The following is a 14,460-nucleotide window of genomic DNA, read 5'->3' as shown; positions in this document are numbered from 1 at the left end:
GTAGCTGTGTCATTGTGCTGTCATAAATTCATACCCCAGGTACTCCAACACCCTTTCCTCTACACAGGGCACCCCTGCCCCTCTGCTGCTCATCCAGAGCACAGCCAGGAAAGCAATCCTGAATCAGTGCACTGAGGGGTTCTTCCTCATAGCCTCAAACGTCACCCACTTGTTCTTGCTTTAGCAAGCAGGACACACATGCTCCAGCTGCTGACTCCCACCTTGATCTTGCGGTAAACATATTAGATGAATTTCCAAATATTTTCTTCCTGGATCACCTCCATGCTTGGAAGGAGCAACTCCAAGCCTTCAATCTCCCGTTATTACTGACCTTCATTTATTCTTCCAGGATGCATACAAACCACCCGCACTCATGTCACAGAAGCACTGTTACTGCTCTCACACCACACAATGTTATTTCTGTTCTACCTTTCCCATCGTTGTGTCTAATTGCAATCACTCCACCTAACTACATGTATATTCCACTAAAGCTCTTTAGAGCAAGAACCATTTTCCCTTACGTCTGCTTATCACCTATCACAGCTGGATGCTGGTTTAAAACTGGTGTCTCTGTGTGACAATGCTACAAAATTTGCAGCAATTCTGAACAATATTGCAATGTTCAAGGACAAAACTCCAAATCTGACACGTTTATTTCTCCATATTATCAAAGAGAACTTCATGGGTCCTTCAGGAAAGAATTCTTTCTGTTTTGTTGACTGGATGTTACACAATTGAAAAAGTACTTTGTGTCAAAGAGACCCAAAGCTCTTTGCAAACTTAAAATTCAATTTTACAAGGGATCACCTAATCCTCAACTGAAACCCAGCCAACCCCTCTGTGAAATATGGCAATTCTTTTATGAAGCAGACATCTATAGTAATAAATGCACAAGACATTAACCAAATGTAATAGAATGCAGAATTTAGATAAGCAGAAATTTGTCCAAGACGTTGGGATTAACACTGTTCCTTTTCAAAACAGGACTGTCAAACACTAAAGCCAACCCATTTCTCAGCGTGGTCATTTGAAGTTTACAAAAGAGGGTAAAAATCATCTTAATCTTGCGCAGCGCAAGTCAAAGAATTTCATCAAGCAATTTCTGTATCTTTGATTTGAAGAAGCAAGGATTGTGCCTTGCTCGCAGGAAAAGAAAAAATGTATTATCAGGCTATAATTTCAGTGAAGATAGTAGAGGAATGAGCGAAGAGCAGAAAACCAAACATCAAAGACTCCCGCAGGGGAAGACTTAAGGCGTCACTTACGCTGACACGTTCCTCCGTTAGTAGGATCGCCGTAGTAGCCAGAGATGCAAGTTTCACAGTGCTTGCCAGTCGTCAGATTTTCACACTTCTCACAGATGCTTTCATTTACACACTTACTGTGCCCGTTACACTGGCAGGCTGAAGAAAACAGAGAAGGATGAGTATTTGTGCTCAAGTACAGCATGTCACATAGCACCTCAGAAGTCTGTGCTCCAGAGAGGCTGACTGAAACCACTTCATACAACCTCCAAAGATGCTCTTGCAGTCTTGCTATAGATATGTGAAATCAAAGAGAAGTGTGCACAGAAAACTTGAAATTTAAAGCAACACACAGTAAACTGAGCTCCAAACAACTACGTGAATATTGGACAGACTGGTCTGGAAACAGCAGGTGGGATAGATAGATATACAAGGAGGAATGGGGAAGAGAGGTTTTAGCAGCATTTGAGTAATTTTAATTCTATAGATTTAGTGTCAAACATTTTATTTCAGCGTCTCCCTAAGCATTACTAACAGTTATCCAACTTTCAGGGAAAGAACAACCTTTTCTTTTTAAGAACCCCAAAAACTAGTAAGTAAATAAAAGTTAAAAATCTCAATTAAGGTTTGAAGAAATAAAAAAATCGCACTAGAATAATGCATGGATTAGGGAAAAACATAGCTAAATCTTCACAAAGCAAATCTCTAGAGCTTACTTTACCTTACAACTCCTTGCATCTCCAAACGTGTTATTTCTCATGTGTCTTCCAAGCTCTTTTTCTCCCCCCACGCGGGAACACAAACATCACTGCCACCTTATGAAGCCGCTCACCTCGCATTTAACTTTTGCTACCAGTTTTGTTTGACCAGTTAAAACTTACACACTTACCTGGACACTGAATAAAGGACCAGTTGTACTTGTTCTCCGCAGGACACATGCTGATATTAAGGACAGGTTCCAAGCTGTGTTTCCCTGTGGCAGACGGGGTTGGCATCTTGACGGGCCCTCGATAGGAGCCTTCGATGCACTTGCCCTTGCCGGTGTTGCTGGGGTCTGTACACCACCCACAGCCCGGCTGCTCCAAACAGTGAGCGCACGTGCAGTAGCCTGAACAGTTCTCAGCTGTAAAAACAAATATCAAATTGTGTCATAAATCGCTGTCTTAAAACACAGCAGAACGATTCGCATATCTTCTGTGACCTCAAGTATTTCTCTCCCCAAAGCCTGTGAATATTTTTTCAGGTACTCACAGCAAGAAGTGTATCTGTTCATTTCTATCAGCATATTTATTCTAGAATCTAAGATAACTACAAAGACTGAACCAACCAGTGACTAATGAAACAATGCAATACATATGTAAGGCTTTTCTAACCAATACAACCCACTAAAACCAGAGCTGAACGTTCCCACCTACAAAACATCTCTGCTTGATCCACAATGGGCCGGACTATAAAGGAGCTATCTGGAAGCAAAGACTAAAAAAAAGTTGGTTTACTTGTTTTGAATATCTTTTTACCATGCATTTTAAATCATGCACTACAATTTCAAGGCTTTATCCAAACCAGAAAGCACAGAGTAGAAATAGAGAACACAATTTAGGGTGCTCAGAGGGCCACGTGCAAATCTGCAATCAACTGAATCGGGGAAAATGCACTGCTGCCCTTTCCCTGCTCCTTTCTCAAGTGGGATTGTATTTCAGGGATGACAAATTTTGTATGTATGCAGAAGTTTTTCTACTCCTTTCCAATTATCTTAAAAAATATGTAATGTCCAAGGGTCCCAGGGTGTGGGCGCAGGCAGGGCTCCCCCGTCCCTAGCAGGGCCCCCCAGCAGATTCTGTGTTCCAAGGAGCAGAATTTCTATCTTGTTTGACAATATTTGCTTTTAAAAATAAACAAGCAAAAAACCACAGTAGTAGAAAAACATTTTTTCCCGTTATTTCAGCCTACTCTCCTCCAACTTTTGACCTCTGGCAGCATGGGAAGTTTACGCTCTCATCTTCAGGAGTCACTTGAAACTAATTTTCTCCATCTCTTGTTTTGCAACACTCTAACCAGGCTTATTCTCAGCAGCTTCCAAAAGTTCATGGAGCAACTACAGCAGCTCAGAGTGCCCAGCACCCCTCCTGTGAAGCACACACACTCTGCTGCCCCGAGAACCCCGGCTGTCCTGCCTCCTCTGCCCACACATGGCTCCTGAAGAATTCAACATAAATTAATTAAACAAAAATGTCCAGCCACGTTTTAAATTTCTAGGCTATTTTCCTCCCGGTGTGAAAACAGAAAGCAATAAATCTTTTACAATTTCCTCACCTCTATCTAAAAAGAGAAAAAAAAAAACAACACATTTATTGAAAATAAGAAATCCCTACTGTGGGATATTCATTGACAAAACTTCAGAGTAAAACACTCGTGTAAACCATAATTTGGATTTGATGAGCTGATATTAAATTAACATGGCTCAACATACGAATAAAAGAGATACAGAAGATATGCAAGAATAAGCTAATCACACGAAATTATGTAGCAGCTTTAATTTGAAGGCTAGGGATTCAAATAATGAAGCAAGTTCATCTCCCTCTGAAAAGAAAAAGTTGAGATTTCATCGTCTCGGTTGAAACTCTAGACTATCTGCCATTTAGCTGAACTGATAGTCCCTGTAATCAGGACCCAATTCTCTTTAACTCTTCACATGACACAGAGGATACTGCAAGACGGAGCTGCACACTCCAAGCTCTTGGGGTCATGGAGTTGTTATTTTTGAAGAATCCTCTGAATACAACCGTGCAGGATAATGGATCTGCAGGACTCTGCCAGCAAACATCTACAAACGCAAGACTTCTGCACACCTGCTAAGATCACAGAATCACAGAACTGTAGGGGTTGGAAGGGACCTCAAGAGACCATTGGGTCCAACCCCTCTGCCAAAGCAGTTCCCTAAAGCAGGCTGCCCAGGTAGGTGTCCAGACGGGCCTTGAATATCTCCAGAGAAGGAGACCCCACAACCTCCCTGGGCAGCCTGTCCCAGTGCTCCGTCACCCTCACCGTGAAGAAGTTCTTTCCCATGTTGGTGCAGAACTGCCTGGGCTCCATCTTGTGGCCATTGCCCCTTGTCCTGCCCCCACAAACCACTGAGAAGAGGTTGGCCAAATCCCTCTGTCCCCCACACTTCAGATATTTGTGAACACTGATGAGATCCCCTCTCAGTCTTCTCTTCTCCAGGCTGAACAGCCCCAGGCCTCTCAGCCTTTCCTCACAGGGAAGATGCTCCAGGCCCCATACCATCTTTGTGGCCCTCCGCTGCACTCTTTCCAATAGATCCCTGCCTTTTTTGTACCGGGAAAGAAGATGCAGAAGCAATTACTCACGCGGACAGCTGCTCATGGTGTACCACTCCATGCACTGCCCGTAGGGGAAGGAGGCCACGTAGGCGTTGGAGTCCACGCACTGCTTCATGTTGCTGCACCACATGCACTCGGAGCTGCCGCTCGTGCACTCCCCGCACATGGTGCGCAGGGCACAGGGCGTGCGGCACTGCTTGGCGCTGTGGTTAGCTGCGGGCAGGAGGGCGAGAGTCAGCTTTTGCCCAGAAGGAAACAGGTAACAAGCCACTAGGTAGGTTATTCAGACTGAAAGGTAGTGCAGTATCATGGGCTTGAAACATCTGGTTTGTAAATATGGGAAATGCACTAAGCCCTGTAACATCATTTCTTTTATTACACATCCTCTATGAGTGTTAATGCTTTTAAGGTGGACAAAAAACAAATAAAATGGTGTTATAAATGTGAACTTTATATTTCTATAGCTTTGTTGATGTGGTCCTTCACCATTTTCCCATCTAAAGTGCTGGGAATCATTGAATTATGCAACTTTGAGAAGACTTCCAGGGATGGAGACTCCACCATCTCCCTGGACAGCCCATTCCAGTGTTTGATGGGAGAAACTCCACTTTTTAAATTAACACACTGGGATGTGTTTTAAGTTATTTGATCAGTTACACACATAAAATGAGTACCGAAAGCAAAACCAAGCCAGGAATTTATGGTGTGAGCCAGTGCTTTATCATCGGTTTTAAGTGACTGTTCTCAGGCCATAAAAACTAGTCAAAGCTTAAAACAATACAAAATACGCTAAGATAAAGACAAAATGGTGAGTTAGGACTCCACACTCATGATCTGCACCCTGCACTTCCACAAAGAACAATTTAAAGTGGTGCAGCTCACTTACAAATGTTACGTAATCAGCCAACTTTCTTAAAATTAAAAAAAATCATTAATTGGTGTTCAGAAATAATCAACTATCATGTAGAGTTAACAGACCAAGCCATTTTTATAAAGATATGTGGTTCCAACAAAGCTAGAAGACTTTTCCCAATAGCAAATAGCTTCTTTTTCAAAGTTCTCATATCTCCAAAGTGTCTTGCCCAATTAATTTCAAACTTTGATAAAATCCTCCTCTGGCTATGGAGCATGGCAGGGGAGGAAGGGGAATTCAATTGGAAAGTAGCTTTTATTTATTTATTTTTAAACAGTAGATTGCTCCATACCATAATTAACCTAAATGTCACATTCAGGTATGCGGTGTAGAGAAAAATAATTAAACTCTAGTGTACTTTAAGCATTTTAGAGTTAACACTGTAAGCGTGGAGCTATTTATAAAATGTCCAATTTTGTTTGAAATACCTACACGAGACATTTTTTCAGAACCACTTTTCTTTGGCAAAGTCACGAAGCAGCCAGCTGTAAACATAACGGATGGGATCCTGTTTACTCTTTAGGAAATATAAACACCTATCAGTCAACCTGCCCACCACGAGACAGAGTAGCTGGAGCTATTGTTACCTGCCCTTTCGCAGACGCTGCCGTTGACTTCGTTGATACACGTTGCTGCCTTCAGTCCCTGCTGCAAAGGCTCAGCTAAATAACCACAAAATCCAGCGTCGCTCGGTTCATCAGGGAGCCACTGGAGCAGGGTGTTTGTGAAGGGAGACATGTCCTCCCAGCACCAATACGACACGTTGATTTTCCTCAGTCCAACCCACGGAGTCAACGTTTTGGACTAGAAATGAAGCAGAATGGTAGATTCAATACACAGCTTTATTAGCTTTGGTATTAAAAGAAAATAAGCATCACCACACAGTGCTCTTAAGTAACTTCGACAGGTTTGGTGTTGCAAAAACATATTACAGTAATATAGTTGCTCTGTAGCATTTAATTCAGATGGCACTGAGATGGAGAAATTCTTCTGAAAACACCATTTTTTTTTTTATTTTTTAAACTACATTTCTACTTATCTCTACCAGGAGAGGCACAGGTCAAACATTCACACCAGCTAACTAAGAAATTAACTGCAAGTCGCTGTTTATATGTTTATGACTCTTATAAATGGCTAGATACTTCAAAAAATGCTGGATCTACTTTGACAGGAGGAATAAAACTAGCAGTCACCTACATAATTTAAATAATCCACTATACTTATTCTACAGCTTGCTAGGAGAGCTCTGCTGTTTGTTTGTGTGTATGTACGGGGGTGGAGGAGGAAAGAAGAGAGAGAGCAGGTCAAATCCAAATGAGTACTGCTCCACTGGCAAAAAAACAAAAACAAAAAAACACCTCGGTACGAAAAAAACTCTAACACAACTACTTCCACTGGCAATTTATTTTTTGGCACAGGTTTATTTTGGGGAGAGGCATTTTAACTGTATAGGTACAATATGTTATTTTCCTGTTCCCAATCTTTTCTCCAGCAAAGCGCTTCGGTGGCACAGCTGTCCCAGGAAGGCTTCAGACCCTGCATCTTCCCTCGCTGCCATATAACAGCCACCTACTTCCAAGGGATTTTATGCACTCTTAAGGCTTAGAACCACAGCTCCTAACAGCAAGAGTTACACAGCACCACGTACCAACACGTTTTCCTCTTTTTACAGAGCTTATTTCAAAAAGAAGGAACTGTGAGGCACAGCATCCCCCAGCACGGCACCGTGGTGCCCAAGATCAAACACCAGACATGGGCTGGCCTTTCAGCAAAGGCATTTCCCCCCCTTGCAAACACTTAATACTACTATCAGCTAAAATGGGCTAATAGTCTGCTTCGATTTCTAGGGCTCACATTTAAAGGATATTGTAGAGGGAAAAAAATGTACATGAATTTTTTTGTTGTTTCCTCTAGCGCGAAGGTTCAAGAACCGTTATGGAAAGACACGTGTCTTTAGGAATTTACACTACACTTAACTGTTCCTGGAGCTGTTAAGAGCCACATACTTTTGCAATATTTGGCTTTCTGCCTTAACAAAAGGTTTAACAAACCACCCTGAGTGAGTTGTCCCTTACCTTTTATTGGCTAAAATGAAGCCCCTCCAAAACCCTGTAATTGTCGAAGCACCACTTTAAAATCACAAAGGGGATCAAGGTAGAAAACGCTCTTGTTTTGAAAGGGCAATATTTCTCTTCAATACTTAAGCATGTTCTTCTCTGAAAAGTACCAATCCTAACTGCCTCCAGACTCATTTTTCCCCAAATACAACTTTTCCTGACTGCCAGCCCTGAGACCCCAGAGGAGGCACTCTGACACGCTGTCAAGCCATAGCAGCTTTGCAGCTCAAAGCAGGCTTTCAGCGAAGCCACATGGCATCCTTCTTTGCTAGGGCTTTAGCACCACCTACACAACCTGCCCTGAATGCCTCTGCTCTTCCGCAAGTGACTGGAAAAAAAAAATATTTATTTTACTGCTGCATGAGGAGGGACAGATTCCAATTCACTTCTCGCTCAGACAGGAAAGCACCTGCCACTAAATCAAACATAAATAACTCCGAATAAGCCAAGCAGGTCTGCAGAGTAAGAAGCTGACATTTTAAACAGTGCTTTCCTGAACGGAATAAATAACTTTAAATGCTTTACTTTAAACACCTCTGGTGTCCCCAAAGGGACCTTGATTTATAAAATGTTGTGTACATGTCACAGGAGAACCGCTCACACTCCTGTTGCAGTCGTGTATCCCACAAGAGAAATGTGCACGTGATTTCATTACAGAAAGCGCTACCTCTGAGGCAGCGTGTATGTTTGTATTTATCTTTCCCATTTACATTCTCTACAATTTCTCTTCAGAAACACCCATAGGGTATGTTGAATTTCAAAAGAAAAATCAGTCCTTTTCAGTTAAGAGGCATGTCTGCTCCGCACAGAGCATACAATACCACAGCAAGGTCTCTTCCACAGTCAGAGCTTAATTACTCAGAGGACATAAAAGAGAAGCACTCACCGAAGACTGCATCTTCTGCAGCTCCTTTAGAACAAATTCTACCTTTTTTTGGGTCGTGAGAGAAGCCAGCGAGGCACCATTGGACCTGCAGGACAGCTTGGCGTGATCGTAGTTCTCCTTCGCGTTCGTAATTTTCAAGCAGGAATTGCTAACCAAATGCCAGTTTGTTCCACAGATATTTTCTGGGGGGGGGGGGGGGGAAAACAAAAAGGAAGTAAAACCAAGGTGCAAGTGGCCTTCACAACATCAGAAGTGGTGAAAGAGCTCTTCCACCAAAGCCTACAGCCCCATTCAAAACCAGCACGACTCATTGGCATGCTCAAAGCCATCTATGTACAAATCCTACAGAGAAGAAAGCTCCTTAGGGGAGCTGAAGTGTGACATTAGCACTTGGTTATCTGCAGTAGGTAGTCAAAGCATTTACTTCAACATCAAACAGTAAAATCATTTCAGAAGAAAAACAAATCCTGCTGTTGGTTAAAGCCATTTGTTCACTCACAGTTGTAAGGATACCTTTCAGCAGAAGAGGGTGGTTGTGCTAATTCTGTCCTCAGCACCAAACTTCCAACATCAATCCCCATTTAATCTTGCCCACTACAGAAGAAATCTTTAAGCTCCGTGGTACTTTCCCCCCACACTCATACCTACACTTATGAGAAGCACAATGGACATTTTCCACGTGAATTTCTGTAGAGCTGATGTCTAGCTCCAAAGTCTTGCTTTAGATTTATCTAACAGATTGAAAAGCTCTCGAGTGTGTTTTTTTCAGATGGGCTTTTTACCCCTTCTTCTTCTCTACGAGAAATTAAACACACCAAGCTCTTCACCTGTCTCATTAGGAGATGTTTTTCTTGCTCTCATGGCTCTCCTCTGAAGCCTCTTCATTTAGTCACTCTCCCAGACTAGCAGAAACCAGACCTGGACATGTCCAGACCCAACAGATTTAGGAGGCAAAGTCTCTCCATGCCCATTTAAAGGTCCTGTCCATGTTGCTTTTCTCCCTTCTCTACATTTTATTAACTGTCAGTGTCAATCACTGAAGATGCTGCATTTCTTTCCCAGTCACCAGGCAAGAAGAAGTTATTGTGGAGGGGACTAATAATCAACTCCCATGAGCTCCCACTGGAAACTTGCTAATAAGAGAATTTTCCTTGGGCACTTAAGTGTTATTTGCCTAATGCGTCCACTATGTGCCATTCTGGTTTTGCACAATCCTAGTTTCTAAAATTAAATGGCATGCATTATTAAACCCAATACCTTACAGAAGCCTATTATATCAACAGTACTGCTTTCATCAAATGAAAAGAGAGAGATGAAATACGGGCTAATAATTATACAAATGATCACGCTTCTCTTCAGACAATTGGGGCTGAAAAATATTCCATCACACTTTCTAAATTTACTTGAAATAGAGTTTCATACTAGATTTGGTATGATTAAACAACATTATTTATTCCAGCTTAGCCCTAAAAGATCACAGATTTGTTTAAAAAAAACACAGTTGGGTGAATTTGGAGTTTCTTACACAAACCCAAGCACCACCTACCTGGTAAAGCGATGCACTCCTGATTCCTAGGTTCCCACTGGCAGTTCTGATCCATGGCACAGCTTTTACAACTTGTCCTTTTACTGCAGTAATAGGCAGGGTTATCCTTAGGACAATTCTCATAAGCAGTAATAGGAACCTAAAAGAAACAGCACAGGTGAAGATTTTTCCCATCCGCACAGTGTCTGTCTGTAACTCTCAAAGACTAGCACGCTAAACTTGACATTTCAGACCTAGAGGACAAGCTGTACATTCAAAAGCTGTGACACTAGACAGCCTGTAGCATGCATTTAGGATATTCCCCCCAGGATGGCATGGGACATCTTCCTCACTAGAGCTTTTATTAAAGGGTTAAGTTGTTTTTTTTTTTTCTAGGGAGGGCTCTAAGAGCTAACCCGAGTGGCTACGTGCCTTGGTGAACCTTCCATCACACTGATGGTGAAACCCACCTCTTCCCCTGCCCTTAGTCATACTCCTCACTTAAGGAGCAGCGAGTCCCACAAAAAACCCTCGGACCAATCTGAAAATACAACTCTTAGCTGTTCAGAGCTACACATGCACTGGAAATAACAAAACATCAGGATTCATAATACTGACGGATGAAAACATCTGGCTATTTGCTATTTCAAAGGCTACACGTAAACTACAAAAGTAGTAGAGAGAGTTTACCTGTTCCTCTGTGCAGTTGTTATGCATTGAGATACACTGGTCAGTGCACCATTGACAGTTGTTTGTATTTGCTGTACAGCTATAGCAGTCTGTAATCTGATCACATTTTTCATTGTCTACAACTATTAAAGAAAAAAACCTGCATGACCAAAAACAGGCATTTCCTGACAGAGCTCTAAGAACTTGATTACATACAGCAAAAGACACAACCAAACAGTAGCACCTGGAGATTTTCCGTTAGCAACTTATTAGCAAATCGGATACTTTCATTCGACTGACCGGACAGCAAACCGCCTTCATTTGCACCATCCATCATTTTTAGAGCCCGGGGATCAATAAAAGACAACAGCAAGAAAATGCACCAAGACATTGAAGCGCCTCAACTAAGACGGGGCACGCGAGTTCAGTCCATGCACATGCAAACGATGCCAGAGGACATTTCACAAGGACAACGAGTATCTCCCACCGCAGGCCCATTTTGCTGAAAGCCTGGCCTTCAATTACGTGGAGCATTTTCATGCAAAGCTTGAACTTTCCACTTCATCTTTCCAATTGCTTATCGCCTGTGTTTTGTGAAAATTTATTGTACATTGAGAGCCCATCAAAGCAATGTCCCTTTACATCAATTTCTTTTAAATAATTAAAGGCTACAATCTATTACGGAATCAAGGTTCATATAATTCAATTCAGAGCAATGAAAGCATTGGGATAAAATTGTTGAAAAGTTGTTAAAAAGTTATCATATGGGAGAACACAGGAATCAGACCTTAAAACAAATGTTCTTTCTGTATGCCCTCACCCAGGCAAGACTGTAGAAGGCGAAATAAAGCAACTTTCCTTAAACCCTCCTCCTGCTGTCTCCCTCGAAGAGGGAGGTATGAAAAGATATGGAGTGAGAGATGCCAACATGCCCATGGTAGAGGTCAGTCTCCCAAGGGCATGAACAGAAACAAACCCACAGCCCCCCGCCTTGAGCTCGTTCCCGTAACAGCACACAACTACCGCGAGACAGAATTTGGAAAGGGAAATATCCCTCCGTGCTTTTGGAAAGGGAAACGGAAAGAGGGCAACGCATACCTGGCCGGGAAGGACAATCCTCAAAGACTTTTTGCTGCTGTTGTACCGTTGCCATTTCCCAGGGGACGCAGCCCGGGATGGTGGCAGCCCACACGCAGCGGATGCCAGGGCCCGCTCGCAAGCAGGCAGTTTCGTTGTCGAAGGCTTCGCATCTCTCCGGGGTGTATTTCAGGATGTCACTCAGGAGGAGGCTGTTGAAGCCTCCGAATATATACATGGTGCTAGAGGAAATGTGAGGAAAGAAATAAAAATTTGTGCCTGTTTTTATAGGCCGTGCGCTGCCGCGGCTCGGTTTTATTCAGGGTGTGGGCAAGGTGCTTCGTTATTTTCCAGCGTGCATAAATCCAAATGAATGGATCTTGCTTAAGGAAGGCACTAAAGAAAAGGTCAATCAAGTTGCACTGTTACAGAGAAGCCAGAGAATCTCAATACGTGGCTTTTGAGGCAGAGCCAAACCCATCCAAGATTCGGGCAAAAACCTGGGTGACACCTGATTAACACGATACATAAAATACTGCAGTAGGGCAGGATCCTCCTGTAGAAAGGAAAGGAGGCTAACATGGGGGAGACAGCATCACACCATTAAAGCAGCATTCAGGAAGCGTGACAAAACAATTCAATGTTGTCACATCTTGCTACGCTGCTGCGACAAAACCACAGTTATTCTCCTGGCTGTTAGCAACCGAGCAGAGAGCCATTGTGTCAACTAAAGAAAAAAAAATAAACAAAATAATGCTTTGAGGGTAGAAAAAAGGTGGTTTTGTTGTTGTTTTTGTTTTTAAACCTTCTCTAGCATCACGACTGCTTTAGGCATAACATCAAATTTCATTAGTTACACAAAAATATACCACCTCAAAAAAACTGGGCATCAATGTTTGTAAATGTATATTATTTAACAAGACAGTGTAGAAGAGTTGATGTAGAAAATTTGATGCAACTGAATGAAAGTTTGGGATGAATAATGAGTATTTTTAAACACTATTTTCATCCCATTTCAGAAAAGAGTGCAGAGGCTTAACCATTCTTCATGGGAGCAAATGGACAACTGGTATTCCAGGTACTCTGAAACAGGTAGTAAGATTTTTCAGAGACATCTAGAAGTATGTGTTCCTTTTAAAGTTGATAGAAGCTTTCCACCTAGCTTATGCTGTGCTTTAAATAACATTCCTGATTTAGAAGAAATATCCTCAAAGGGTGAAGGAACTAGAATGAAAGACTGCTAAGAAATACCTGTCCCTGAAGACCCCCTCAAACTCAGTTCCACAGACTCAAATAGAGCAGCAGCCACTCACCTGAGAGCATGGATATTGTCACAGTGATATAATGCTTAACACTAAAAATCTCACTTGTGGTTTCACTTGATTTCCATATATCATGTGACTGGCAGGTAAGAGCCACAGAATCACAGAATATCCAAATTGGAAGAAACCTACAAGGATCATCAAGTCCAACCCCTGGGTTTCCACACGATACGCTCTGTAAACTAAAATGCAGCCAAGTCTAGAAACCACAAGGGAAAGTAGGATTTCAGAGACAAAAGTTGCCAGTGGGGCTAAATATGGGCAGAAAGAAATAGAAATATGGAAAACAGAGATTTTTTTCAAAAGATTTTTTGAAGATCTAGTTGAGTTGAGACAGTTCGGTCAAAGTGCAGAAGAAGGGCTGATAGGGACAGGCACGTACTGAAGACAGGACAAGAGTGAAGATCTGAAAAATTCAGATGTGCAATGGAAACTCAACCCTCTGGTCTCGGCATTCCTAAACACACACATAAACTCTGTCTATAGTGTACATATATATCTCAACACACACACGTACGTGTATGTGCAGCAATATACACAGGTGTGTAAGTGTAGTGAGGTACCAAAAACGCCGATGCACTGCAGCTTGGTTGCGTCCTTACCTGTTGTACAGCAGGGCAGAATGGCCGAACCTGTTCACGTCGTGATGGAGACCCGGGCGAGGGAGAACAGACCACTTATTGCAAGCTAGGATTAAGGAAAGATTATTTGAGAAAAGTACCCCCGGCATCATTAATGACTCAACTTAGGTAGCACTTTTCTTCCTGAAAGATCCCAGAGTGCTTTAATCTACAGCGAGATGATTCTGCCCACCAGCAAAACACAAATCTCTCAAGTGAAAACACTGCTTCCATAAACTGCTCTGGGTTATCTCCTTTTGCAAGACTGAAAACTTTGTCTTCACCCCAGCTGCCACGGTATGACAAAAGGGGAAAGGAAGGATGCAGTGGCTCTGTGCCATCATCTAGGTTGATCATAAAAAATCAAAGTTCTTGAACAAGGAAAGCTTCACGGCCTCATGTAGAAGAGATTATTAGTTCTTTGGCAATCACGTGTAATTAAATGGCGGTGACTTGAGTTGTTTTTTTTCATTTACTACTGGAATTTTTCACTGCATAACAAGTTCAGTTTTTATCTGTTTATACGTGAATTATTTGCAATTTTGCCCCAAACCAGTATCACTGAGAACAGAGACTTATCTTTTTTATTTTTTTTCATTGCAATTATACTCCTAGAGGGTAGCTATCCATGTTTTTAAAAATATTTTTCAGTCATCATAGCTTAAGGATTTTTGGTTGTTTTTCTCTTTTAATATAATGTGAGATTATTCCATCTTTTTCTATTAGCATAACATTTATAAGTTCTG

General features: G+C 42.0%; 1 protein-coding gene across 2 annotated transcripts in view; it reads right to left on the bottom strand.

Moving 5' to 3' along the window:
- Nucleotides 1–14,460, bottom strand: part of ATRN (attractin) — a 146,480-nt gene that overhangs the window by 72,807 nt on the left and 59,213 nt on the right. For both annotated transcript variants that reach the window (XM_084286343.1, XM_084286344.1), the window contains exons 11-19: nucleotides 13,697–13,781; nucleotides 11,794–12,014; nucleotides 10,717–10,838; nucleotides 10,048–10,186; nucleotides 8,502–8,683; nucleotides 6,086–6,302; nucleotides 4,613–4,798; nucleotides 2,134–2,367; nucleotides 1,266–1,403 (exon numbers count right to left, since the gene is read on the bottom strand). In XM_084286343.1, the coding sequence (XP_084142469.1) occupies nucleotides 1,266–1,403; nucleotides 2,134–2,367; nucleotides 4,613–4,798; nucleotides 6,086–6,302; nucleotides 8,502–8,683; nucleotides 10,048–10,186; nucleotides 10,717–10,838; nucleotides 11,794–12,014; nucleotides 13,697–13,781 (1,524 nt within the window). The remainder of the gene's footprint in view (nucleotides 1–1,265; nucleotides 1,404–2,133; nucleotides 2,368–4,612; nucleotides 4,799–6,085; nucleotides 6,303–8,501; nucleotides 8,684–10,047; nucleotides 10,187–10,716; nucleotides 10,839–11,793; nucleotides 12,015–13,696; nucleotides 13,782–14,460) is intronic.

Source organism: Netta rufina (assembly GCF_964035555.1).
Source record: "Netta rufina genome assembly, chromosome: 4".
Lineage (NCBI taxonomy): Eukaryota > Metazoa > Chordata > Aves > Anseriformes > Anatidae > Netta > Netta rufina.
This window is presented reverse-complemented; position numbering and strand designations above follow the sequence as displayed.